At 53.6% G+C, this 27,915-nt stretch overlaps 2 protein-coding genes across 3 annotated transcripts in view; one reads left to right on the plus strand and one right to left on the minus strand.

Annotated features, from left to right (window-relative positions):
* The window catches only part of RGS3 (regulator of G-protein signaling 3), a 64,508-nt gene extending 53,399 nt beyond the window's left edge, over positions 1–11,109 (minus strand). The window contains exons 1-7 of one of the 2 annotated variants that reach the window (XM_009890277.1): positions 10,997–11,109; positions 8,503–8,584; positions 7,702–7,807; positions 7,066–7,405; positions 6,565–6,600; positions 5,613–5,622; positions 1,648–1,838 (exon numbers count right to left, since the gene is read on the minus strand). In XM_009890277.1, the coding sequence (XP_009888579.1) occupies positions 1,648–1,838; positions 5,613–5,622; positions 6,565–6,600; positions 7,066–7,405; positions 7,702–7,807; positions 8,503–8,584; positions 10,997–11,050 (819 nt within the window). In that variant the 5' untranslated portion in view covers positions 11,051–11,109. Of the gene's footprint in view, positions 1–1,647; positions 1,839–5,612; positions 5,623–6,560; positions 6,601–7,065; positions 7,406–7,701; positions 7,808–8,502; positions 8,585–10,996 lie in introns of both variants that reach the window. The other variant, XM_009890276.1, reaches the window with a different exon arrangement.
* A 10,333-nt stretch (positions 11,110–21,442) lies between these two features.
* The window catches only part of POLE3 (polymerase (DNA directed), epsilon 3, accessory subunit), a 25,653-nt gene continuing 19,180 nt past the window's right edge, over positions 21,443–27,915 (plus strand). The window contains exon 1 of the mRNA XM_009890319.1: positions 21,443–21,619. Within this exon, the coding sequence (XP_009888621.1) occupies positions 21,443–21,619 (177 nt within the window). The remainder of the gene's footprint in view (positions 21,620–27,915) is intronic.

Raw genomic sequence — 27,915 nt, forward strand, 5'->3', positions numbered from 1 at the left:
GGTGGGAAAAATATAGGGGGTATGTTTTAAAAAAAAAAAAAAAAAAAAAAAAAAAAAAAAAAGAAACAGTCAAACCTTCCACTGGAAGTGTGGTTTGCCAGAAAAGCTTTCCACCCTTTCCACCCACCAAACCCACTTTGTCTTCACTTGAAGCTGTAACTCATCAAGGGAGAAGCCACCCCACACTGTGGTCAACAGGGCAGAAAGTCTGCAGTCCAGCTACACAACAGAAACTCTCACACTTAACACCTACGTCAGACCCATCTATAAAAAGACAATCAGCCGCTTGCCTCTTTGTACATTAACTGTTGCACAGAGCTTATGGGCGCTTTTTAGCAGGAAACACAACCACAACAGTAGCACATTAAGTTCTCACATCTCTCAGACAAGAATATTTGCTACGCAGTTTTATGGATTACTCTCGCAGCAAGTTAAAGCAGCTTTGAGAAGGCTGCCCTTTCTCGTGCCATGCTGCACGCTCAGCGCCTTCTCTGTTTAACGCTGGAGAAGAACGGGACAGGTTCAGTCATCCCGACTGCAGGACAAACCCTGCAAAACCAGCCCAGGAGGATCCCCCTGAGCAGCACGGCCAGCAGGCACGCGAGGGCACCTGCACCTTGCAGCAGGAGACAGCACGAAGCATAAAAACCAGTTCCTGAAGTGGCAGAAACACCCCAGACTCAATCCAAGACACAAGTTTAGGAGGTGAAGATGCAGAAGTGCCAGCTGGGTTCCTACCAAAAGGCAACCCATGTCCATAACCAGGGCCGGTGATGGCACTGGTGCTAACGTGAAGAGCCACCCAGGTGCCATCGGGAAGGACGGAGGTGAGCATAAGCCTGTCCCCCAGCACCGGCCCAGCACCGCATTTGCCCCCAGGCAGTCCACTGGCTCAGGCCAGAGTGACGGACAACACGGATTGTGGGTTTGAGCCCAAAGGAAGTCTGAGCTGACATGACAGCGTCATTGCTGCTAGCAGGGGAGGAGGGATGGTTCCCCAGAGCCTCGGAGATGGAAGTATTCATCACTAATATACTTAAATGTACAGGATCAGATGAGGTTTTCTGGGGTTCTGGCCATATGAAGGACAAAATGGAAGACAGAGGTAGTTAGAGCTATTACCACCAAACTCGGGACTAAATTTTAAGAAAATCATTTACGGAACTGGGGAGTGACAACATCCTCTGTCGAATCATTACTGCTTTGGATCCTTGTCCATGATTTTAGTGCTGGCCACCAGCTAAACTAAAAACCCTTTGTTTGCACACTATAATTAACAGCACAAAGAACCCATGGGAAGAAACCACGTTGACCTTCAATTATGTGAAGTTGTTTGCTGAAGCCCAGAAGCTGGGATACCTTCTCCTAACTCAAACAAAAACCCGAGGACCGGACTTGAAAGCTCAAAAGAGAAAAAACTCCAACAGAGAATCTCTTGAGCGGGACACAATTCCCTTTGAGAAAGTACCCAGCACTGTGCTGAGCACAGCCAGGGGATCCACGTGTTCGCGGTATATACTGCGGGGATGTACATCCACCTTGCATGACAGCCTGGACCCAACCTACAGCGGCAAGCTCTGACACAGCCTGCTGCGCTGGGCACTGACTGCGTTAGATCCACAACACCTCGCTCCCAGCTGCGCTTACCTGCACAAAGACGGGGAACACCAGCACTTTGGGAGCCAGCGTCACGTAGGTGCCGTAGCTGGAGTGCGGGATGTGTGGCCTCACTATGGTACAGTTCTGGTAGTTCCCGTAGCTCTTCATCGTCTGCACAGTCTTCATCAGCCTGGATTTTCTCCCAGACCCCATGTGCGATTTCCCTTTACACGCATTTCCTGCACCGGCAGAGGAAGCAGAAAGAAGCACAGAATCAGAAGAGAGCTCCCGCAAAGCTGCCGCACGCTGCCGGCTCGGCTCCTGCTCTTGCAGGCTGGAGGAGGGCACGTAAATCCTGAGGGGAATAGCTGGAGCCGAAAGCTGCAGGGACATTCATCACTCTGCTATCAAAATTTCCCCGGGAATCATGAAATAACAGCACTGACTTCATTTTTCCTAATGCAAAATGAGATGTCCCTTGACATTTCTGCTCAATCAAGAGCTACTCACTTGCTGGACCAAGGACTGAAACGGATCACACCAGCAGCACAAACACATCTACATACAAACAAAGACCCAAGGAAGTCACCGCAAGCTCAGCTGCAGGCCAGCACGTCTGCCTCTGCTTGGCACACGCTGCCTTCTGCACAATTTGTGAATACAGTACTTTGCAGAAAGAGATGTGGTACCGTTATATGCACTTCCCTATGCAGTACAGAAAGTATGAAATAAGAAATAGAGAACAACCCCAAACATGACTTTAAACGGTCATCCTTGAATCACAGGAGCGCCAAGGAGGTTCCCACCATCGAGGAATACCTGCCCACACCACTGAACCCTTTCCTTTCCAGGAAGGGGAAAACCGTCTGTGACTAACTCAGGATGAGAGAAAAAAGCCACTGGGAATTTAAACCTTGGGACATTTTTATCCACACAAGTCCTGCCTGCTCGGGATTCTGGGCACAGGAGTTAGCAAAGCGTAGGAATTTCACGTCATGGGGTGCTGGGTGATGGGTTAATCACAGTTTTTAGAAGATACTAAGATTGGAGGTGTCAGAGAATGGGACAGAAGCGATAAACACATTCATGTACATGGGATCAGTCCATGCCTTTCCAAATCACTCCCAGGGATGTGATGGTTACTCAGACACGGGGGTGTATTTATAAAGTATTATTTCATCCTTTTTACATCATCCACTATTTTTCAGCATTACATTTCGGTGCTGGAAAAAGTCCTAGCAGCCTGACTGCTTTTTCACTCTGTCCCTCTTCATCGCAGTGAGCCGTTATCCTCTTTCAAAGGAGGGATTACGCAGCAGCTTTCCTTTGCAGCCTCCCACCTCAGCTGGTCGAGCAGAGCTATGACTTTCCCAAGAAGCCAACACCAGCTCCTGCGGCCCCTCCACACCTGCCAATCTGCATCTGTAGAGGCCAGGAGACATTAGGTTGTATGTCAAACCAGGGCAGAATCTCTACTGTAATCAATAATCCTGTGATTAAAAGCATTATTGATAATTACCAACAATTACCATTGTTCCCTGCTACCTACTGTGTGGGTGGAGTCCTTCCTTCCCCTATTGCGGGGCAATTGCTGCTATATGGGATTTCTCAGCCCTTTCCTCCCAGCCCAGAGGAATGCCTTTGAGTACATCCAGCAAGCTCCCACCAGCATTTTGTCTCGCGAGCACAGGCACAGGACATGGGGTGGTCTGAGGATGCTCTGCCTGGATAGACACTATAATTTTCTCAGCAGCAATGCAACAAGGCGAGAGCACCACAGACTGCAGGGACCCAGTGCCCATACGCAGAGCTGCCTGCGAGCAGCTCGATGGTTTGGTGGGCGATCTGTTGGAGGCAGCAGTGCTAAGGATGGCTTTAGGCATCCTCCTCCCCAGAGTCATCACATGGAGCTGGGATGAGACCAACACACAGGACCAGAACCAGAAAGGAGCTGCTGCCCACTGGGCTGCTCTGCTCTCAGGTGTGCTGGGACAGCACAGCCGCCAAGCGGGGAGCAGCTGTGAAATATTTCCCATTAGTGTCGTTAAACCATTAGGCCCAAGGGCCTCAGTGTTCTCTGGTGACATGCGGTTTTGGCCACTCCAGATGTCCCCAGGCCCACAGTGCACATCTCTCCCGCCATACGCAAACTCCCGTCCCAGCAGCAGCAGCACCTACCAGGCTGGGGACAGAAGGTGGGACAGGGTCATGTTTCCCAAGAGCCCTTATCCCCACACCACATCCTGCTGGGCACCAGCGACCTGTGCTCTGTCCTAAAACTTGCAGGCAACAACTCCAACAGAACTGAATGTCTCTAACCAAAAAGTCACGCCTTCTTTCAGTGGGGCTTCTTTTGAAAAGTGAAGTATTTTCTCCCTCCTCCCTGAAGCTGATGAACTAAACGAGCTGGGGTCCAGCAGGCAGACCTCCCCACTTGGATTTTAACACATCCAGGTGAGGAACTGGAGCGTTAGCCCAGGATCCTCCCACACAGTGATGTCTCGGGAACACGTATGAGCAAACTCTGCTGCAGCCCCCTGCTCGAGGGGTGTCCCAGCAGAGACCCCGCAGCGTCCCTCCCTCCAGCCCCGGCGTTCTGCTCCCACCGCAGCACCTTTCTGCACAGCAGCTTCTGCCTTTGCACTGTGACGGATACCCATAACCTTCCCGAGCAGAAATGAGCCAAAACACTTCTGAACATGGCTCAGAGCAGATAAGGTCTCGTCCAAAGCAAATATACAAACCTACCCAACATTACATATTCCATTAAGTATTAGGAAATGGCACATTTACTTTCAGATAAACGCCAGCAGAGCCAGACCGTGCTCTGCCGGCAATCCAGACCTGCTGTTTACTGCTTGCTGTAACAGCCTGCCTTTGCAGGGGGGTGGCCCTCATGACCTAAAAGGTTGTTTCTACCTCTAAATCCAATAACCCTGACGTTTTCTCTTTTCCCTTTTTCATGGTTGCACTGCCAGATAAGATCAAAACACGAGAGGGCTCAACACAGGCCAGATAAAATCTGTCTGGGCTGTTCGGGATCTGCTTTTCCTCTTATCCCTAAATCACCTCATTTTATCAGAGGAATTGATCAGCTGCACAAGTCCTGTTTTCTGAACGCTGGCACAGAAAGGCATCCAGCCTGCCCGAAGCATGAGCTCCTGTCACTGTGGCACTGGTGGCCAGCTCCACTCCACCACGCTTAATCACTGCTCAGGTTAACTACTGCATTCTTCCCTCTGAGGACTTACAATTAAAATAAACTGAAAACAATCACTAAAAATTGTTATGGGAAGAAGCCCAGGTCTTTCAAATTCCACCCTGCTGTAAGAACAAGTCCCTGTGGTCCAACTCATCTTTTCACAGGATCCACAAACAGCAGGAAAGAGTTGCAATTATCTGTGGAACAAAACATCCCCTGCAGTTGAGCTGCGGAAAAGTCTTCTGGCTGCAGAGCTGCAGGGCTGGGAGCATCCAAGGCACAGGGGTCTCGCACCCACACTGCTTCCCCTCCTGCATCCCCGCCACAGCTTTGCCAGCCCCACACTTTGCCTTCTACAGACACTGTCCCATCTTTATAGGCAGCACAAAACTTCCTAGCTGGAAATTGTGCCGATAGCTGTGCCCATGCCAGGGAGGGACTGCTGCGGTAACGACAGTCCTGCAAGGTCAGCTCCACGCCTGGCAGGTCAGCTCCACTACAGACACACAGCTCATCCTAAGGGCACCCTAACAGACCGGGGTGCAAGTGTGGCCTCCCAAAGCTCCCAAATCAATGAAATGGCAAGAGGTGGTTCTGCATGCAGCTGGGCATGCAGAAAATTGCAAGTTCAACAGCACCCAGGGAACAGCCGAAGGAGTATCTCCAGGACTCACTGTTCTTGGGTTGTTTCTGTCCTCAGTTTTCCACCTGAAATGACAGTCACCTGTTGACATCTAGTTCAGGGAGACCTTGCATTAGTCTCTGCTCCCCGTCTCGCAGCCCAGGATTCGTGCAGTGCCGCACACCTCACCCCACTCTTCCTGCAAGCCCATCCATACCCTGTTCTCCAGGAACACCAACCATACCCGTTGCAGAAAATGATTTTATACTTCAAAGGGGTTTTGGGCAGAGCTGGTCCAGAGAGTGCCAGAGGCCTTGTAGCAGCCCAGGAAATGAGTATTCCCCAAACCTGGCACTTCCTCCTGCACTAATGTCTGTAAACACCTGAGCCATGACCATCCTCACTCACAGCATCCCAGACTGGTGAGGGCTGGAAGGGCCCTCTGGAGCTCCCCCAGTGCCACCCCCCGCCAGAGCAGGGGCACCTCCAGCAGTGGCACAGGACGGCGTCCAGGCGGGTTTGGGATGGCTCTGGAGGGGGAGACTCCCCCACCTCTCTGGGCAGCCTGTGCCACTGCTCTGCCGCCCTCACAGCAGAGAAGGCCCTCCTCAGGTGGAGATGGAACTGCCTATGGTCACATTTGTGCCCGTTACTCCTTTAGTAATAAAACGAAACTCCAAGCAGGGGCCATGGTATTAGCACCCCCAGCAAGGCATTATGCATGAGAAGCTAAACATGTCACGAAGAGGCCCAAGACACATCTGGGGAACCACCACAACAACAATACTTAGCACTTCCACACTTTTTGCTTTTATCATGCTCCTTATGGAAACTCCCTGCCACCAGCCTCCCTTCTTCCCAGCTCCTACAGAGACCTTCTCACCACAAGGCTCATCTAGTGACAGCAGTTGTGCTCTCCTCTGGGCTTGTGGGTATGGGTCTTGCTTTTATGTTTGATGCAGAGAGCAAGAAGATTATACTACCCAAAAGCCCCCGGCTTCTGTCACTGTCCTCGAAACACGAGGGACTCGGTTGCAGCATGGCAGGGCTAAGGGCAAGGATTCGCTAGTGCTAGAAAGACTGTGTGTAGCTCTGCCAGGTGCTCTGAGCAGTGTTTTCAGCACATCAGCAACTTACCCACAGTAGCGTTGTTCTCCTGATAGACAGGCCTCAGCAGCTGTAAGGCACAACCCAGAAAGGACACAGTCACTGAAGGAGGCTTGAGAGAGACTTTACAACAAGCAACTGCAAATTTTAGCATGCCAGACCCAGCAAAGCCAAAGCACTCCAGAGAGGTGAAAAATCATTTCTGCCCTGTTGCCAGCAGAAAATGAGAGCAGTGACTTGCACTGTGGTCTGCGCAGTGGAAGCACTTCCCATATCCTCACCCCTTGAGCAAGCCCCGGCAGGAGGCAGCAGGTCGTTCACCCCCAGCTCTACAGTCGTAGGGGTAAATGTTTTAGGAAAACACTGAAAGCTCCACCAAGGGACACAGGTCAGGCTTGTAAAAATGGCACACGCTCTCGCAAACATTTAGAGATGATGCTCGGTAAGACTGAAGCACGGGCCAAGAGAGGATCCAGCAAGCACAGCCAACAGCCACAGGCAGTACCCCGAGCGTGGGGTTGGAAAGCAGTCCTACCTGGCTCCCTGGGTTCAAAGGCGCTAAGATGATGTAGTTCTGGTCCGCAACAGAGGGGACGCGGGACAGAGGTGGCATGGTGCTTGGGCTCTGCTTGCCGATCTCCGTGTACCTCTCCCAGCTGTTCAGCACCAGCCTGTCGCTCCCATCATACAGTACGTGGCAGCTCCGGCGCTGCTCGGGCCGCGGAGGCATGGTGCTGTTCTTTTCCCGCTTGTTGGGTGGTGACTGGAGGTCGTAGGCAGACTTGCAGGACGATCTGCGGATCATGCCTTCGTGTCCTGACTTGACCTGCGGGACGAGCCTCCAGACCAGTAGTATGATCTCAGTGGGACAGTTCCTGAAAGAGATGGCATGGGGCAACTCAGAGATGGAGCGGTAGGGAGTGAGGCACCCCGCAGCATTCGGACAGCCATGAGCCCTGCAGTCCTTCCTGCCCCTAATGCCTCTGCCCCTGCCCTGTCCTCCCCTGCCCCCACATCCTTTCTTCTTCTACTCTTCTTCTACTTCCTTTCCCAGTCTTCTGCATCCCTCAAAGCCTGCCCCTTCCTGTAGCCACTCAAAGCTCCTGCTGCCTGGGCTCCCTCAAACCATCTCTCCCAGCGCCCTGGACTGATGCTTTGGGTGAATACTCACCGGATTTCGTGTGCCAGCTCTACGCATTTCCAGTGCTCCACCGGCTGCTCATTCAGCTGCAGCACCGTGTCAAGCTGCTGCAGACCTGCCTTTTCTGCCGGGCCACCTACCAAGAGAAGAGACAAATGCCAGTCACCTGCTGGACAGAGAGCTGAGAGTATGAGGGAGAGGAGAAGCCCTGGGGCTGGGAGACACCCAAATAGCTTCACAGTTTGCACCATTCACTCCTCCAAACCCAATCTGTTTCCCCTAACACCCACACCTGAAAACAAAGTGGGGCCAGCCAGCCCAGAGCTTCACCTGCGCACGCACGCAGCGCCTGGAACAAAGTCATAAATGCTTTCTCAGAGCTATCACACGAACTTCCTGTTTCCTGGCGTGCAGTGAGGAGCACCAGGGTACAACAGAGACACCAAGTCCATCCTGCAGATCCACACCAAGAGGATATACTCAGGCAACTGAGGGCTGCTGTGACGCTGCTCCCCACTGCGCCCCTGTCTGACACCTGTCTGACCCCCGGATGCTTTCCCAACCAGCCGCACAGTTCTCAGGTCGGCGAGGGAAGGGAAGAAAATCTCTAAAAATTACTGCACCACACTGCCAAAATAGTGACACAGCACTAACCCAGTGACCTCATACCTCATTAAAGGCAACAGAAAATTCATTAAATGAAGTTTCTCAGAGGTAATCAGAGTCCTGCAAGGCATGGGAGTTTCTGAATCACAACATGCTCTGGGAAGCAAAATAGGAGCAGAGTCATTCATTCAAATCAAGAGGGATAAAAATGATCTGATCTCTTACCAGAGTCCACTGCCTGCACACGGACTGGGGAGTCGCAGCAGATTGTGAAGCCAAACCCATCGCTTCCTCGAGGGATTGTAATCTGAAGAGAGACACCAGAGTCACCTGTTAAGTGGGAAAGCAGCCACTGCATGTGATGAGCGAGCATCCCCCCTTTCACCCATGCACTGCCCCACAGCCTTTGGACGTGCGGGCACACGGCATTTCTGGCAGCAGTCGCAGAGCCCAAAGGAACCGTCACGGTGAACGCTGTCGCTCTATGAACCCCACGGACAATGGGTCTCTCCCTTGCTGCAGCCAAAGTGGGGTGGAAAGGGTGCTGAAAAGCAATGCAAAAATCGAGCCGAGGATCAACAGAGGAATGTCACAATACGAGTGTTTATTGGGCATACACAAGTCTCCACTCATGACTCTTGCAAGTGCAAGGAAAGGTCTGATAAGCCACTAGGAAGGAAAACCCAGCAGTCTGGCTATGACACCAATTCCTAACACGGCTTCTCTAAGCAAGTCACTTAAACGCTTCATTTCCAGTTGGGTAATACAGAAATAGCAGCACTCCTCTGCTCCAGAGGAAGCCGCGAGGATCGGCACGCTCCTGTCTGCACGGCATCTGCGCTGGAGTGGGCTCTGCGTGCATCATCCCATTAGCTGGGGTGAGTATGTTTTCTCTCGCTGAGTTTGGAGAGGATGGATGCTGTGTTGATTTAGGCTCATTTCTCCTCCTGATTTAAGCAGCATTGAGCTTATTAATAAAATGATATTTATTTTTTGATGTTGGCTTCCAGCAGCAGCTCAGCATGACAGTTCCTGTAAATACCTGATTATCCCCTAAGACATTTGTCAAGATCCTTGTTTTACTGACAGAGAAAAGAAAATAAAAAATCCAACATCTGACCTGTATTGTTTTGAGGACAAACAGTCAGAGAGAAGACGAGGAATTCGGCAGAAGCTGCCAAGGAGGGGAACTGGTTCCTCACTCCTTTACCACGGGAGGGCAAACACAGCAAGCTTTCATTTCTCTGCACCTTGTCCCTGCTTGATTGCTCAGCATAAAATCAGGCTTCAAAAGAGAAACTGTCTTTCCTTGGCAGGATCAAAAAGTAGGTCCCATCCCACTACGCTGAGTATTTTTCTCTCTAGAGTTTGTTGGATCTTCAAACAGTGGAGGAGGCTGCTCGTGGCTCTGCACCTTCAAACCAACCTCACATCTCAAATACAATGCCTAGGGGAGCCAAGTTCTGCAGAAGCATTACCACTGGCACCTCGGGAACCAGCCCAGCATCTCTCCTGCCATGGAGACTGCACGCTCACTCCCCAGCCCAAAGGCTCCACCATGCCGAGAAGTCTCCCACTCCTCCCTGAGCTGGCTGACTCTTGTCCGCCACCAGTGGAGACACCTTCTCTGAGCCACTAAACAGCAGCTTCTCACTGCTGATGGTTCACTTTCCCCCACTCCCACCGCCATGGCCATTACAGGGAGCTGAACATCCATTTTTGCCGCTGAGTACAGAACTCAGAAATAAAAGCATCTGGCATAAGCTGGAAGGCGAGTGGCAAGGTGGTGAGAGACTCCAGCACCACAGAGGCTCGCTGTACCCATAACTTTGTCAAAAAACGCAGAAGAAATTGTCAAAATAGAGAATTACGGTCTAAGACACAAATCACAGTCAGTTGTCAGTAATACAAAGCAGAGAAGCATTCCGGCGTGAGATGGTCGCTGTAGCCCTGATAAGAAGTGAGCATTCTCAGTTAAGCTGGTTCTTTGTGCAGTTCCCAGTGTACACTGTCCCCCACCACAGCTTTAGTGCAACAGGACAGATTTAGCACAGGAGCGCAGAGAAAAGCTGAGCATGAGCCGGGAGCTCCAATCCAGACCACAGAGGGGAAATTGTGTTCGAAAGTGCAGGAGAGCGGGACCTGCACAAGCAAAACCAGCACCCGCCGTCACACACCGAGCAGGTCCACGAGAACCTGCACCAGCTTTTACAGAGCACAGCAATCTGCTTCTCATCAAGCAAGTCGCCCTTCTCATAAAGCAGCTTCAAGCAACACTTGATGCCCAAATACATTTGCATTAAAGCAGTTTTAAAAAGAGACAGTAGCAGCCTGGCAGAGACTTAGCTGCCTGCCGTGCCTGCCTCTCCTCTAACGAGCGGGAAATTGAGACACCACCTCACAGCTTAGCGCTTTCATCCTCAGCACGCTACCCACAACTTACACAGCAAACGCTCCCCCTCTATCCGCACTTCCACACTGCAGCAACGGGCAGAGATCCGCCAGAGACACCTCTCTGAAGATGCTTTCCTTATTTTCCCAATGTTATTGTTTACAAACGCTAACGATACCAAATCAACACCCTACAAACAGCACACACATAGACCAGAAATGGCAAGAAAGCCCACAGACACTCGTAAACTTCACCGAGACTTGCAGCAACACACACACACATGCTGGCACACAGATTTTTTTTTTTCCCCCCACGGGAGATACAGACCTGTCTGTATCTCCGCTCCGAGCACACCTTGCAGAGTCCATTGAAGCGGTTCATGGCTGGAAAACGCTAAACTCACTGTTAGCCCATGAAAATGCAGTCCCCCGAAGCAGCCGTAATCCCGATCTCCTTGTATCACACGAGTGTGGAACAAACCACAGTCAAACTGGCATGACCGCCCATGGGAACCCAGCTCCAGAGAAGAATGGCAGGAAGCCACCTTTCACCTCCCCAGCCCCTGTCTGTGCTGTATGCCGCTTTACGATAAGCCAGAGGGCTTCCTGAAAACCCTAACTGACAAGGAAGAGAGAGAGTTTTATATTAAAATTCCTGTCAACTATTTAGTATTCCCTAGTCCCTGCTCTGTTGATGTGGCTTTTGTTCCCGCGGCATTCTTCGGCGGCACCGAGCACTTTGTTATTGCAACGTTCTCACAAACACTTGGAGGATGTTTAAGCGGCGTTTCACAGGCACCGGCTGTGCGAGCTTCACTTCATTAAAAAGACGCCTCGCACTTGTTAAACTCGTAAAGGATAAGAGAGTTTTCTTAAGAAAAAAAAACAAAAAGAAAAGAAAAGAAAAAGCAGAGTTTGTTTTTGAAAGCACAGACCCAGAGGATACACATGTCCCGACACTTTGTGCTCACAGACTCAGGGAGGGGGAAGCAGAGAGGTCAACTAAATTGCACCCGTGGTGTAATTTTGGAATGAAAGACAAAGAGAAGCTCTTAACCCAGCCAGCAGCAGGGCACAAAGCGGGACTCAGAGAGCCTGCGCCATGCAGCCTCGACTGCCAGCGCCGCTGCACAACCCCTTGGAGATGGGGTCACAACGGAGAAGAGAGCACCTTCCGCACTCCTACACGGGGACGGAAAGGAGAAGAAAGGCTCAAGGGAACCCAAGCCCCAGGCTGCCCTGCACAGCAGCTGGGGTGGCAGGGCCAGGGGAGGCTAGGGAGGGAGCGTGAGGAGCCCCAGCGCTCCCAGGGGACCCGGCAGCGTGGCAGAGCCATCAGAGGCACTGCCTGGGGCCACCCCAGCCACATTGTCCCAGCCCACCCCGCCACCAGGCTAAGCTGGAAGGAGGACCGGTCTTCCTTCCCAGCCACCATCTTTCAAGTCAGTGGCGACTGCCGGAGAGGAAGGGAGGAGAGGGGCGCTGGCTTTGTTTGCCTTGCTCAATCCTATGCTTTAAAACAAATAACTGAAAATGCAGCTGAGGGAAGCAGCAAAGCGGAATTCGGCACAGATAAATCACAGGGCCGACTGAGCCCAATTTCCGACGCAAGCCATGTGTTTGTGTTCCCATTTCCCATCCTTGTCTTTCCTATAAATCACTGAGGCTCCACCATGGGCCTTTCCCTTCCCAGAGCAAACGGTCCTGAAAGGAGGAGGGGAGCAGACACACCCCTCCACGGAGACATGGAGACGGCCAGGGAGGGATGCTGTGCGGCAGGCAGCCGGCCAGCCCCAGCCCCATCACTCCCAGTCCCCGTTGATCCTAGTCAATGGCTGGTGCTTTGTCTCTGTGGCAACATATTAGAAAAATAGGAGGTCCCTGTATGACAACGGGAAGCGAGCCCACATCACTTCCCACATCACCCACCTCCACCAATTGCTGCTCAACTGGGGATAACATTGCCTATAAAAGCCACGGTGTTGACAGGGAGAGTGACACAGCTCCCACCTCAGCATCACCCTCACTACGTCCCTTGGCTCATTTGAAACCTCCCCATGCAGGCTCCACTCCCAGTCCCACATCTTCACACCCCTTGTGGGTCATAGCCCCGTCGTACCTACCTCCAGCTGCTTCATGGTCGCAGCATCCTGGCTTTCCTGCGCTGCACCCTGACTTACAGGCATCAGCTCTGAAAAAAAAAAAAAGGAAAGGCCACATCAGCCCAACAGCACAGGTCTCCTGACAATCCCTTTCCCTCCACACTGCATCTACACACTATATATAAGATCTTTACATGTCATGGGCACATCTCCTCCAGGCTGGTGGCAGCCCTGCATGGCAGCAGCTGCGGGGTGGCTGCACATTTGGGACAGGCACTGCTGTCTCCCCCTGCACTGTGCCAGCCTGTCCTCCTCCACACGCCCTGGCAGCACAGCAAGACCAAGGCAGGAGGAATAGCTCCCCACCATCCTGCACAGACCCCAGGAATCAAACAGAGTCCAGCCACGGGATCAGCCCCGAGTCTGAGAGGCCACAATCGGAATGATGAAAGGCACAGCAAGAGGGAGAGACGTGGCTGCAATGTTGGGGTCCCCACAGAGCCCCTGACAGCCACAGGTAAGCAGGAGCAAGGGTTGAAGGGGAGAACTCCATGTCTGTGTAGACCCTGCTAAACCAGCCAGGATCTCCCTCACGCCGGTATTTTGGGATGCCGGTGCCCACTGAGCATCACAGGGCTGAGAAGTGCTTGTGGGGGCAGAGGTGCCATGGGGCTGGGGGCTGCTTCATGCCAGCACAGGGACAGACACAAGGTTGACTCCTCTTCCAAACCTTACCAATGCTGCCTGGGACTTCCCAGTGGGGAGACGCACCTCTGCTCTGCTTCAGCCGCCGCACGGCCACCTTCAGGTGCTTGGTCCTACCCAGGTCCTCCCCGAGGAGATAGTACCAGCCGCTGATCTCCTGGGTGGGAGGAGAGAAGCTGTCGATGCAGGGGCAGGTACTCAGCCCCCATTTAACTCAGCCTGGCTCCCTGTAGCCCCAGAGGGGTCCCATTGCAGCAGCGGTGCCATGCCCAGGCACGCTTGCACACAGAGGCACAGCCTGGAGTCCTTCTCTTAGGATAAAAGAACAGCTACAGTCCCATCCCCCCTGCAAGAAGGGACCAAGCATGACTGCAGTAATGAGCTTCCACACTTTTAGAGGGAGACAGGGTGCAAGAAAACAGCCAGTCTCCAGTAAATCTGTCCATATCTTGTTTGCAGCATCCGGCACTCTCGGAGGGAGGACACGGCTCCAGCCTTATCGCCAGAGGAGGATGCCCAAACCAGCCTTCAGCAGTGCTGGGTGCTCCTCAGCGGGGCTCCCTCTACCCCTGTCCCATACCCACGTGGCCATGACCTTGGCAATCCCTCTCCTCTCTCCCAGGGAGCCACCGCTGTCTCCCATTGCCCCCCAGGCAGCAGTGGAAGCCAAAGGAATCAACCATCCTGGACCAAGCCCAGGAGTCAGACGGGGTTGCAGGAACCATGCTGCCAGAGGCCAGAGGAAAGGGATCATTTAAGCTGGAGTGTTTTAAATCCACAATGAGGAAACTGAGGAGAGGGGGGATATCCAGCAGCATCATGCAGCACCCAGGAGATAAGGCCAGCTCACCTCCGCCCCAGCTGAGGTCCCAGGATGACCACATGCCACCAGCATCCTCCTCCCATCCCTGCCAGAGTAGGGTGCTGTGCGTGGGTGCTATACACATGGATACTCCATCCTCTCTCCATGCAGTGATACCTTGTGAAACCCACTGCCAAAATCTGACAAGGAGGGGACATCTCTGCAGAGGCCAAATAAGAGCAGAGCAGAAGCTCTTCACGGGCAGGGCTGCAGTTTGGACCTGCTCTGCCTAATTGTCATCACTGATATAGGAAAAAAAAAAAAAAAAAAAGCTGCATCTCACTTATCCAAATTGCAGAGGAGGCCACGCTCAAGCTACCTCTTACCCTCTTCTCAGGTCGTTGCCACAAATAGCTCTTTTTTAACCTCTTGCTAGGGAGTAAATTTCCACGCCTCAGGTGATGTATTAACACTTTCACAAACCCCTTCCAGCTTTGTGACATACTCTGATGTGCCGACACCTGACCAGGGCTGTACAGGGATGAAATCCCTCACCACTGGCAACTAGGATGAAATATTTCCATGTTTTAGTGGGTCAGCAGGAGTCAATTACAGCAGCAGCTTTGCAGGCTTCTTTAGGAAGGCAAACCCAGCTGATGGGATGTATTACCAAGCAGCAACCAGGCTGGGGCAGCAGTACTGTGACCAAATCCACAGCAGTGGGGACAGGGATTCCAGCACAGAGACAGCCTGGCAGCACCGCTGCCTCCAGGAACAGCCCCGGACCTCTGCATTCACCCTCTCCCCACCACCGCCTCAGCCGGTGAAGACCTGGCTGCTGAGCACAGGGAATGAGGCAGACTCCTCCTCAGAGCAGTGCGTCCCCAACCACAGCCCCCACTCAGCCACACGCCGGCAGGCTGAGCGAGGCTGCCCCATCTCCTATCCCCCAGGCAGGGTGGGCAGCACTCGCTGGGGCCACCTCTCTGCACCCCTAATTGATGCTATTCTCTCTCTGTCCCTGCAGAACAGAGTGACGGTCCCCTGTCCAAGGATCCCTCCTCTAACAGCCTCCCCATCCCTGCCTCCAGCAGTCACACCAACACCAGGTTCACAGCAGCCATCCATATTGGGGATGGGACCAGGGAACTCCCTGGGCACCTTCAGAGCATCTTTGTCCCACAGTAGGAGAAGCCTGCTCCTGCCCCAAGAGTGCACTACATCCATCCACCGACTCGAGAGAGTCAGGCCCAGTTCCACGCGCTGCACTCCGGCACGGAGGTACCTTGTCCAGGGTCAGGAGGGACTTCACACCAAAGCTCGTGCAGCCGATCAGTTCGCTCTGTCTGCAGGAGAGCCAGAGACCATCAGCACACACTTGTCAAAAACTCCCCAGGGACCAGCTCCCCCCACGAACCCCTTTGCGGGGACCCCGAAAACATCCCTGCCCATGCCGGGAGCCAGGATGTGCCTCCCTCTCCACGCTTTGAGCAAACATGGTATAACCACACGGCTCAGCTGCTGCAGCAGCAGCAAGGAGGAGCTGGGCTGAAGCATCCCGGTCACCCCCAGCCCACCTGAAACTGGCAGGAGTTTGGCCGAGGAGGCAGATGCCACATGCCTGAGGAGGCAGCACGGCCTGCAAGGTGCCAGACCCTTTTGCTGCTGGGCTTTCCTCCTCACTGCATTGTCCCCAGAGGCGGAGAAGGTCCCCAGCCCACAGCCTGGCTCCAGCCCCACTTGCCTTCAGCCAGCGGCGCAGGCGTGAGTGGCTGCAGGAGCTTTAAACGCTCGTCCCGCTGATGGCTACCAAGCAGCAGCAATGCCGACAGAGAACAGCAAGGGCAGGATTTCTTCTCCCCAGCCTGCACGCAGCGTGGAGCTCACCAGCACAGGCTGCCCATGAGAATGACCCCACCAGCAGGTCCCAGTCCCAGCCCCGCTGCTTAGCTCCCCCCACTTCACTGACCCGCAGCCTTCATGCGGGGCAGCCCTGACGTCAGGGACAGCCCTCGAGGCCCAGGGCACTGGTGGAGCTCATGTGGGGTGGCCGCAGCAGATGGCAGGTCCGCTGCCATGCCAGGTCCATTTGAAAGAGATGGTATGGCGGGCTGACAGCCCCTTACCTGGAATTTCTCTCTCGGTTCCAGACTGTGACCAGGAGACGTTTCTGCTCATCCTCCTCTTGCACTGGGCTGTAAGAAGCAGAGGGGACAGCTCGTGAGCACCAACCTCCCACTGGAGCACTCAGCAAGGGAGACCCCTCACCCTCCTCAGAGCCAGGTCTTCTCCTCCATTCTCTGCACGGAGCACTGCAGCGTCCCCCCAGATAGTAACCTCCTCAGACGAGCCACTGTTGCACTAATTCCCTTGTTCCTGACAGACAGCTGCAAAGGGATGTGATCTCTCCTGGGCAGGCACTGGGGACACCGCTCAGATGGTTTATGGGGAAGAAAATTTTCCAGAAAGACACACATCCAACATCAAAGGGTAAACGCATGGAACATGCCACAGTTCATGCTCTGAAACAACCACCCTGCGCCAGATTAAATGCTGCATGGGGACAGAGGTCTGACACAGACTGGTTCGCTGGCAATGACAAGCTCCACCGAAACACAACGAGCCGTACAGCTCCTTTCCCATGCAGAGACATGCTGTAGCTATAGGAAATCCTTTTACCTTCCTCATTCATACCGATGCCTGTACTATCGCAGGTGTAAGGTCTAGGAAACGGGGTGTGTTTACCCAACTCCTGCCCAGCAAGAAAGTCCAAATGTGCGGGAGCACCGCTGCCATGCTGTGTGCTGACAGCTTTGTGAGCCTCCACAGAGCTCTGCCCGAAAGTTCAAGGCATTTCAGCTATAAAAAACAGCAGAATAATGTCTGTCACTCCTCATCTCAGCAGCAGACCTGCTCATGCATGATGTGCGTTTATTACAGATCCTAATGCAAAAGCGAACACGGGGTTTTGGCTTCAAGAGGGTACCCCAGGACAGCAGCCACATGGGTCCCCCACTGCACAGTGTGAACACGGCGCTGACGGATGGCTCAGCGCTACCTCTGCCCTGTCATACTCACAAAAGAAAGTGCTCATGGAAGACAGGGTTTTTGCTGTCTGGCACAGTCTTCGTCTTTTGCCTGCATTTCCAGTCAGCATCTGGCACGATGGACATCTTCACAGGGGAAAACAAGCAGCGTGTTAGCACTCTCAAAGCAAGCACTGGCACACAGCTGCCCGCTCTGCCGCTGCAGTGGCAGGAGACCAGCACAGCCGCTTTTATGGATGGCTAAGCCTCAAACATCCAGCTGAGCCTGTGTTAACGGGTGGTTTAGATCACTTTACCCTATGCATGTCAAGTAATTGCGTTACAAAACACCTCAGGGGAGGGAAGAAAAACAGCAGAAGAATGAAGGACTGATGTACACAAACGTTGCTGGCTGGGGTCTGACTTGCAGCCCCCTCGCAGGGGAGATGCTTCCTGCACTGCACACACCGTGGTGGGAACAGCCTGCCAAGGTGACCTCCAGGATAGCCCGGAGCCACATTGTGCTGGCCAAACGCTTATCCCCACCAGCCCTTGGGCACCCAGTGGGACACTCTTGCAATGAATGGTTGACCCAGCCCTTAGCAGGGTCCTGTCCTCCGCTTTTCTGGCTCCATGCAGACACCGTGCCAACAAAACGAGTGAGCCCTCCAGCGCTGGGCAAGAGACCATCCATCTCCCTGCACTCTTATGGGTGCTCAGCCAGAGCAGGACAGAGGAGGAAAGGGAAGGGACAGGCAGCCTAGAGCATGCTTAGAGGAACCAACCCCAAAACCCCAAGAAAGCCCCAAGTTCCCCGAGCAAAGCCCCAGGAGGACCAACCTTCACGTAGGAGTCACATGTCCGGCACTCCTTTCCCATCAGACCTTTTGCTTCCATGACTGGAAAGGAAATGAAACGGTCAAGTTCCAAAGCAGCACAGAAGGCATCTTCCTACACCGCAGCGCTCTGCTCCATGGGATGCTCCCTCCTTGTGGGGCTGAACCCATCTCCGACCCCAACAGGATCCTGCGCACACCTCCCCAGCAGCCTGGTCTCACTGGGCACCCACAAACAGGGGAAGGGTTTTATTGTATTTTTTCAATAATATACACCCATGCTATAAATACAAGCGTCTGTGGGTGAGGTTGGCGTCAGATGCAGTTCAGCATCCGGATGGCAAATTGCATTTCATTTGCCTGACTTCACACAGCTCTGGGCTCCCTACCCTGGAGCCAAATGTATCATCAAGTTAAATATCAATGGCCGCATCCTGATGGCAGCCCCGCCAGCGGGGACTCAGCATTGCACTGCTGCTGACAGTTGGGAATGCTGCATTTCCTAGCCGCGTGCCTGGAGGCAATAGATGTGCAGCAGAGTCTGGGTAGTCCAGGACGGGCTGTCGGAACAAGGCTAAGCTCCCTCCTAATGAGCCTGGCACGGCAGCAGTGACTTTGCCTTTGTCAGAGACAGATACGTGCTCCTAATAGACATGGTCAGCCCGACAGAAACCCCAGTGCGCAAGGGGAAAGGGGTTCTGCAGGACCATCTGGTGCTTCACAAAGCAGTTAGCAAGGCTCCTCCAGGACGGGCTGCACCAAGATCTTTCTCCTCCAGCCAGACCTGCTTTGGGTTTAAAGACATTGGGGTGGCAAACGAAAAAGTAAGACAGATCACCCCACATCACCCAGCCTCCTTCTGCCCCCACCAAGCACCCGGAGCATCCGACATGTGCAGCGGGATGTCAGGTCCCAGACCTTGAGCCTCCTTTGCCTCTTTGCTGGACCATTTCCCTCTTCCCAGACCCTCTTTTGGAGGCAACATCAGAACAAGACAGTGACTCGCACCCAGCTCATGCCGGGGCTGCTCCAGATGGAAGGATTTGGGGTAAAGCCTGTGCCAGACTCTCAGAGCCACACACAGCTTGGAGGGAGAGAAAAAAAAAAAAAAAAAAAAAAAAAAAAAAAAAAAAAAGAAAAACAACACATTTTCCTGCTGTTGTTTCTTCACAAAGCTTGCCTGCACAGCCGGAAAAGGGCAGCAAGCTCTCACGGCTGCCGAGTGGAGCAGAACAGGGGCTGTGCGTGGCTCGGCCAGTCCCCCCAGCCTCAGGCCACCCTCTGCCCCCATTTCACTACACCCAGGCAGGGGTGAGGCTGGGCTGTAAGGTGGGACGTTGCTCAAGAGAAAGCCTTTTCCATCCCCTCCCGCCCTGCCATGAAGGTCTCTGGGACGGGGGTGCCTTCCCCACCAAAGCACAGCCACCCCCAAGGGCACTGGAAGTCCCAGGGCCCTGCTTTCCCCTTTCCCCCTACGGAGCCCAAATCCAGGGTACAATGAGCCGGGCCTGTTCACAGGGAGGAAATTTCTACTCTGACCATTTCAAACCCTTGGCTTTTTCCTTGATTCTTTAACCGTTTACTTATCATGAAGCTCTGATGAGCCCCTGACAGAGCTCTGTGCCAGGAGACCAGAACACACACATCCTTCACTGCAGGAGCATTTTCCTGCTGTTGTTTCTTCACAAAGCTTGCCTGCACAGCCGGAAAAGGGCAGCAAGCTCTCACGGCTGCCGAGTGGAGCAGAACAGGGGCTGTGCGTGGCTCGGCCAGTCCCCCCAGCCTCAGGCCACCCTCTGCCCCCATTTCACTACACCCAGGCAGGGGTGAGGCTGGGCTGTAAGGTGGGACGTTGCTCAAGAGAAAGCCTTTTCCATCCCCTCCCGCCCTGCCATGAAGGTCTCTGGGACGGGGGTGCCTTCCCCACCAAAGCACAGCCACCCCCAAGGGCACTGGAAGTCCCAGGGCCCTGCTTTCCCCTTTCCCCCTACGGAGCCCAAATCCAGGGTACAATGAGCCGGGCCTGTTCACAGGGAGGAAATTTCTACTCTGACCATTTCAAACCCTTGGCTTTTTCCTTGATTCTTTAACCGTTTACTTATCATGAAGCTCTGATGAGCCCCTGACAGAGCTCTGTGCCAGGAGACCAGAACACACACATCCTTCACTGCAGGAGCAATCCTAAGGGCCCCCTCAAGTGTCTCCAGACAGGTTTTTCCTAAAGAAAAGAACTAGTTCTGATACTCTCATTGGCCTTTCTAACGAACACCATTAAAACTGCAGTGACACAGTTCCCTGGGACCTGCCTTATGGCTGTGATGGAACTCATGTCCCAGGTGTTGCATTGCTCTCCTGCACCAGTACCCAGCAGCGGTGGCCAGGCTCGAGTCCCCAGAGAAATAAAAGCATCTCTTGTCCCCAGTGGGACATGCCGTGGCTTGAGGGAGAGCAACCCCAGCCTGGACCAGGTGAAACACTTTTGCTGAAGAAATACTGCTGGTGTTAAAAAAAAAAAAAAAATATGCAGCACTTGGAGGTAACAGAACAATTTGGAAATCCTGGCAAATGGTTTTGGCCAACGTAAGAGACATTACACTGGAGACAAAGCATTCCAAACTTTCTTTTCCAAATTATATTTACCCTTTTTCTCTTCACAAGGAGTTAAAGAAAAAAAATTATATAGGTGGATGCAAAACACACTGTGGCCACCCAGAAATGAATGTCTCCAGAAATTTTGGTTTGGTCCCTAAATCAAAGATCCCCATGCTGCTCTACCACAGAGTTGTTCCCAATAGCTGCCGTGAAGCTCCAAAGAGCTTGAAGAAAGGGCATGGAAGTGCTGTCCCCATCACTAGCCCACTGTGGCTCTGCAGCCACCTCGCCATTACACCCCAGGGAGATACTCACTGTGTAGCACCAGGACCCGGCCCTGCACCTCAATGGACAGCTTCAGCTGGCCTGGATGAAAGGAGAGGAGAGACAGTGAAGGAGGCAGAGCGCACACACCACCCCGGGGACTCCGCTCTCTGAGGTTTGCACAGCACCAAACCCATCCTGCTTCCCCTCCACTGCATGGTGGCTTCACTCAGGGAGCCAAGGGGAAAGGGGCGGAAGGAAATGTCCTCTGCTACGAAGAAAGTCTCAAGACACAAAACATTCAAGGAAAATCTAAATACTGTTTTCTCAGCACACAGTAAACTCTGGTGGCAGAAGGCACGAGCCCATGGCGGGGGGAAGTGGGAGCACCAAGATGAAACAGTCGCTATGGGATGAACTAGCTCTTGTTTAACAGAGGGATGCGGCATGCTCAAATCCTCCCTCCAGCCCAGATTCAACTTCCCCTTTGCCTCTCCCCTCAGGTCCTATACGGGCAAGGGGCTGTCACCCCCACAGAAGGTGACAGCGGGCCACGCTGCAGACGGCCTGGACGAAGGCCAAGGACAACCGGTGCCTTTGGTGGCAGGAACATGCCGGCGCAGGGTCAGCCAAGGCTGGCTCCGCTGGGGGAGCCTGGGCCATGGCACTAACCTGGGTTCATCCATCCACTGCTGCGGGACCTCGCTCCACGCACGCCTTCTCCCTGCTTGCCCTACTGCACATGCCTCATCTCTCCAGGGTGGTTCTGGGGAAACGGGAAGGCCTTAAAAATCCCTTCACTGACTGTCACGTCCAGCAACAGTTCATTATCGCTGGCACTATTGAGCAGAGAAGAGGCAGTGACAAGGACTAATGCAGCACTGCTTGCAGCACAAACCCAGCCCCCCGAAATCAAAGCACAGCAAAAGCTCCCACGTCACAGCCTCCTGCATCTCCTGGGGATCCCAGACAGTACAGGCTGGTGAGCAGACAGGTAATCTCCTAAAACCAGGAGTCAATGCTTGTTTTAATCTAGGATTAAACAAGAATGCTTTCAGTCATGTGTTTTGACACTGCATAATTGTCAGGTGGCCAACGAGGCCAGGAGCAGCCAACCCCCATGGAAGAGCAGTGCTCCACCATCCTGCAATCGCTCTGCCACAGAGCCCAGGGGTGCTGGGACCAAGGGGGACCCCTGGCTCCCAGTGAGGCAGCACCTCCAGGGAAGTGCCTGGCTCCCTGCACTGCAGCACCGAGAGCTTTTGGCTGAGGAGGTAGTGGTAGGGGAGAGCCTTGAGGAGCTACGTGACTTTCGAGCAGGTCTGGATGGAGATCCCCCTTGCTCGCGATGCACTGGCTTACCCACAGCCATCCACCAAGCCAGGAGGCAGAACCTGCCTGCCTGGGGTGACCAGCTCCACGCTGCCAGGCCTGCCAAGCCTTGCAGAGGACCTGCTGCCCACCACCATCATGAGCAGACCAAGGAGCACAGTCAAGAGATCAAAGGCAGATGGTTCCAACAGTCATTAACAGGCCAAAAGACCAGATCTGAGTAAGAGCACAGGGGCGTCCATTTCTGCCCCTCAATGGGACAGAGAATAACAGAAGAGAAAGAGAGCTCAAAGTGCCAAGAACTGGTGCCTGGAGTGAATGACAGCATCTTTCTTGGAGCAGAAGATTGATCTGACTTGTTAAAGGAGGACTCAAGACCTAACCAACTCCAACGGCAGCCCTTAAGGAGAAGACTTCTCCCTGTGTGGACTGGCAGAGCACAGCACCAAGAGCTCACCATGGGACTCGGCAGTCCCTCATGGGTGCTGCAGAGCCCACCTGTACAAGACAGCAGCCCAGCAGGCATTTCTATCCACCAGTGCCTTTTAAGCTACCCAAGGTGAGAGAGGAAGGGAGGACACGGAGCAGAGAGAGGATGCTGGACGGATGGAGCCAGAGAAGTGTCAGACCAGGGTTCCACAGGGAGCAGACCACAGTAACTCAGCCCAGCCTGAGCATCCTCCTGGGGAATTGCTCTCAGCATGGACTACGTGGGCAGATCCAACCTCGGTGCTCATGAGCTTGTCTACTTGGGACAGGGTCAGCTGAAACCCAAGTGCAAAGGCCAGGGGCGCTGAGGCATGTGTCCGAATCCAGAAACCCCTCTGCAGAGGACAGGATGGGAGGATTTATTTCTAAACAAAGCAGGAAGGAAGGAGCATCCCAAACACACCTTTGGCTGGTGACAGGCAAAGTCACAGAATCACAGGATTGGAAGGGACCTCTGGAGATCATCTAGTCCAACCTCCCTGTCCGAGCAGGGTCAGTCACCACATAAAAACACAGTGTCTACAACTGCAGAAGAATACACTGCCCACAGCCCGCTCTGCACATAGGTGAGGGCCCTTCAGCACAGCTGAGAATAAAATCCAGCTCCTACACAGCTCCAAACCCAACCTGCAGTTCCCACTGCCTTTTGAAGCACCCGTGCCAGACCTCTGAGCTCCCACCTCTTATCTGGAGCTGCAATTTGTGATTTTCAGCACTGCCTGGACCTGTCTGCCAGCAACTGATTCCCAGCATTGAAACCCCAAGCGGTCACAGACGCCTGAGAGAGCCACACGTGCAAACCCCTGCTGAGCAAGGGCACAGGTCCCAGGGCAGCCGCTCTGCTCTGCCAGCTCACTTACAGCTACACACTCATCTTCCCATGCACTAGCGACTCCGCGTCAGCCCTAAAAATCCACCCACAGTACTCAGACTGGCACGAAGACTCGGCCGACAGCATTTGCCAGGGTCTAGGTGAGGCGCTGCTGGGGCGCGCAGCGGGCTGCCAGCCCCCGGCTCACTGGCCCTGCTCAGGCAAGGAGAGCTCTGCCCCTCTGAACGCCCTCCCAAGGGGGCTCCCAGGGAGCCTGGATAGGACGTGTGGATTTTAGGGGGGATGCAGGGTCTGCAATCTGTGTCATTGCTCCAGACCAACCCAAAACTAAACATTTCCCAATTGTCTCAAAGAATCAAAAGACTGAAAGCATCATTAGCACAACAGCTTGTTCAGTCCAAAGCAAAATATTCCATTTTCACTTGTTTTCCAGCTTACAAAACACAACAAACAAAATAAACTTGTAAATGTCCTTTATAGACATCTCAGCATCTTTTAGATTAAAAACCAACATTTCATTTTGCAAAAGACGCACCCAAGAGCTTAGGTTTGCTGAGGTGGGGATATCTTATGGGATTGTTTAACCTGAAACAACTCAGAGAACTCGCATCTCATTTTTCACTGAAAAACACATTGACAGAAAATTTTCAAATCTCTCTCTAGCTCACACCCATGTGCACCAGCATGTTTGAGAGCACACATGTGCACACGTGTAAATGCGTGTCTGTATGTGCACGTACACACGTACAAGTGAGAGCAGGGTGAGAAAGTAAAGACAAGAGCCAGGTGAGGCAGATCAGGACAGCTCTGTTGAAGTTAACACTGATTTACAACAGTGAGAATATCGTCCCCTAGTTTCACCATGCCACCCCAGCCTTTTGGGCCAAGGCTTTAACCCTTCTGCTATCTCCAGATCTCTGATGCTGTGGGAACCCTCTCGCTGTTCTGCCATCAGCATGTAACAACCGTTACAACACCAAAGCAAAATGCCCCAGTCTAACCAAGCATGACGAGGAGTCAGCCCGGTAATGAATGGGCCCTGGGGAGGAGAAAGGAAGCTTTTGTGCTCGGTAATTCGGGGGGAGGAAGCTCTACGCCCAGCACTGGGCTGGGGACGACTGGGGCCACTCAGCTCCCAGGGCAGCACACGGGGACAAGGCTTCTGCACAATGAGGGATGGGGTCAGACAGGACCACGGCCTCGTGTGTCATGTGCTTTGCTGCTGCTGGTGCAGGGACAGTGCCCATGGCGCCTGTGTCACAGGCTACACCAGCACCAAAGAGAGGAGAGCAGGGAGAAAATTGGCAGTTTTGCCTTTTTCAGAAGTACTACAAATTGGCCCCAGCAGAAAGGATTTGGGAGTATCAGTGGGAAAGGTCCTCTCCTTCCCATGAGGAGCAGATGACATTTCTCTCTTGATGTGTTTGTTCCCAAGCATCTCCAAAGCACACAAAAGGACAAATTGCATGCCCCAGCCAGCCTGCCCGACCCCAGAGGGGTCCCAGCATGCTCCTGCCGGGGAAGCGCTCACTGGCAATTCCAGTGCTTGTATGGGGCCGGGATCAGAGAGGGAAGCTGCTGTCGGAAAGAATCATAGAATGGTTTACGTTGGAAAGGACCTTGAAGATCGTCGAGTTCCAAACCCCTGCCATGGGCAGGGACACCTCCCACCAGCCCAGGTTGCCCAAGGCCACCTCCAGCCTGGCCTTGAGCACCTCCAGGGATGGGGCCTCAACAACCTGTTGGTTGGGCAGGTTGGGCAACCTGTTCCAGTTCCTCACCACCCTCAAAGTGAAAAACTTCTTCCTAATGTTTGATCTAAACCTGCCCTCTTCCAGTGTAAAGCCATTCCCCCTCGTCCTGTCACTCCATGCCCTAGTAAAAAGCCCTTCCCCAGCTCTCCTGTAGGCCCTTTAGGTACTGGAAGGCCTCAATAAGACCTCCCCGGAGCCTTCTATATTGAGGACTCCAGAGCTGGATGCAGTACTCCAGGTGGGGTCTCATGAGAGCGGAGTAGAGGGGCAGAATCACCTCCCTTGATCTGCTGGCCACAGTTCTTTTGATGCAGTCCAGGATACGGTTGGCCTTCTGGGCTGCGATTGCACATTGCCGGCTCATGCTGAGCTTCTCATCAATCAGCACCCCCAGGTCCTTCTCCTCAGGGCTGCTCTCCAGCCATTCCCTGCCCAGCCAGTATTTGTGCTTGGGATTGCTCTGACCCAGATGTAGGACCTTGCACTTGGTCTTGTTGAAATGCATGAGGTTGGCTTGGACCCACCTCTCCAGCCTGTCCAGGTCCCTCTGGATGGCATCCCTCCCCTCCAGCATGTCTACCTCGCCACACAGCTTGGTGTCATCGGCAAACTTGCTAAGGGTGCACTCGACCCCACAGAGTCGATCCAGCCTGAGCTGGTGGAAGGGATCTGCTGTACCAAAGTCTGGACAGACCGGCTCATTTTCTCAGACGTAGTGACCTTCCTCCAGAACCATGTGGGCAGAAACACAACTCCTATCAAGGCAAGTTCTTGGGGTGCACTTCCACCCCACACCAAAAGTGGAGGGTCAGAGAAACATTATCCCCTGGGTTTATATCTATACACATCCCTAACATGAACCGAGGGAAACAGCTTCAGTAGAGTGACCCTGATACAACTTGTCCAGGTCACCTGTGTTGATCTAAATGAAAACAGGTGCAGAGAAAGGCCAGAGGGAGACAAAAGAGCAGACAGCTCGTCTCGCAACAGGACCCACACGCAGCTCCTGGGTACACCAGCCCATGGCAGAGAGCAGGGCGCAGGCAGAGAGGGTGCCCAGGCCCCCTCCATCTGGACCCCACAGGGCCAGGAGAGGCCATTCAAGCTGATGAACAAAACTGGCACAAGGAGAACCGGGAAAAACCGGATATGAGCAAGCACAAGCTGATAATCAAACAGGTTCCCACCCATGAGAGACATTTGCCATGCTAAGGGAGGGGACATGCGAATGGTGTCCTTTGGGAGCAGACCCCGCAGGCAGGAAAATCTGTTCCTTACTGATGATCTGTGACAAATGGAAGATTTGGGTTTCTGCTCCTTAAATGCTTTTCTAGTTTCTTGTAGGAAAAATGCAGGTTTTGCCCTGGCTGGGACAAGGGACAACCACAGGTACACATGACAGGGGGAATTCTTACCCAAGGAAAGCAGTGTCAGATAACTGCCTGGGCGGGAGGTCCCCATGGGCACAAGGCAGAGCACACCAAGATCACCATCTACAACCTCTGGCACCAGCCCTTTTGAACACCATCTCCTGGGTCACCCAGATGGAGAGGGTAGTGTGGGCCCTGTCCTGCCACTGCTCTCCTGCTCAGAGCGCACAACGCCACCTCTCACCAGCAATGGTCGGCCTGTGAAGGGAACTGCAGAGGTGATGCATGTCCTGGACTTGGTTACAAAGCCAAAAGGCACCACAAAACTCACATTATTTGGCGTGCATAAGTCCTACAGACAAAGACAGGAGTGTTTCAGCTTCCAGGCTGTCCTGAGCAGTTTGGCTTACAAGCCAAAAGGGGCTGCCCAGGGAAGGGATGCCCTGCTCTACTCATGTCCACTCTGCTTCCCCGCAGCGTCTTTAACAGCATGCTGTGCAATCACCTGCCCTGCTTGCTAAAACAGGGGGAAGCTTTGAAAGAAAACTGCTTAAAAAATGGCACCCAGGAAGGACACCTAGCTTCCCTCTGCATAAGACCGCTCCTGACAAGCCATCACGCACCACAACCAACGGCCGTGACATTTGCTGCCAAATTCACCTGCTCTCAGGGTGGGCACAGAGGGCTCGTAGCCCAGCCATCGCTGGGCCAGCTCCAGCCCACAGAGCCGAGCCACCACTGCCCATGGGCTTCTTCAAGCCCACGCAGCAAAACCGAGGCAGCCACAGAAAGACCCTCAAGGAGCAGAGAAGGAAATCGGGGCTCTGCCTTAACAGGGGCCACAGCTCTGTCCACCCTACACAGCAATCCCAGCTCGCGCCCATCCAGGGAGCAAAACGACCCGGGTATTCGGCATCTGGCTGGTCCCTCAGCACGCCTCAGCGGCTGCAGCTTGGTTTCGGGGTGCTCCCCGGTTCGCCAGCTCGATGGAGCCACACATTATTCCGGCTCAGCGAGGCAGAGGGGAGCAGGCTGCCGCTCAGCATTAATGCCTTCAGGGAGCAGGTCTCCAGCCCGTTCCTACCATGCCGGCCTTTGGCCGTGACACGCTGCGGCTCCCCATGCTGCACCCGCCCAGGGCCG

The sequence above is a fragment of the Charadrius vociferus genome, unplaced genomic scaffold (genome assembly GCF_000708025.1).
Source record: "Charadrius vociferus isolate BGI_N301 unplaced genomic scaffold, ASM70802v2 scaffold398, whole genome shotgun sequence".
Taxonomy (NCBI): Eukaryota; Metazoa; Chordata; class Aves; order Charadriiformes; family Charadriidae; genus Charadrius; species Charadrius vociferus.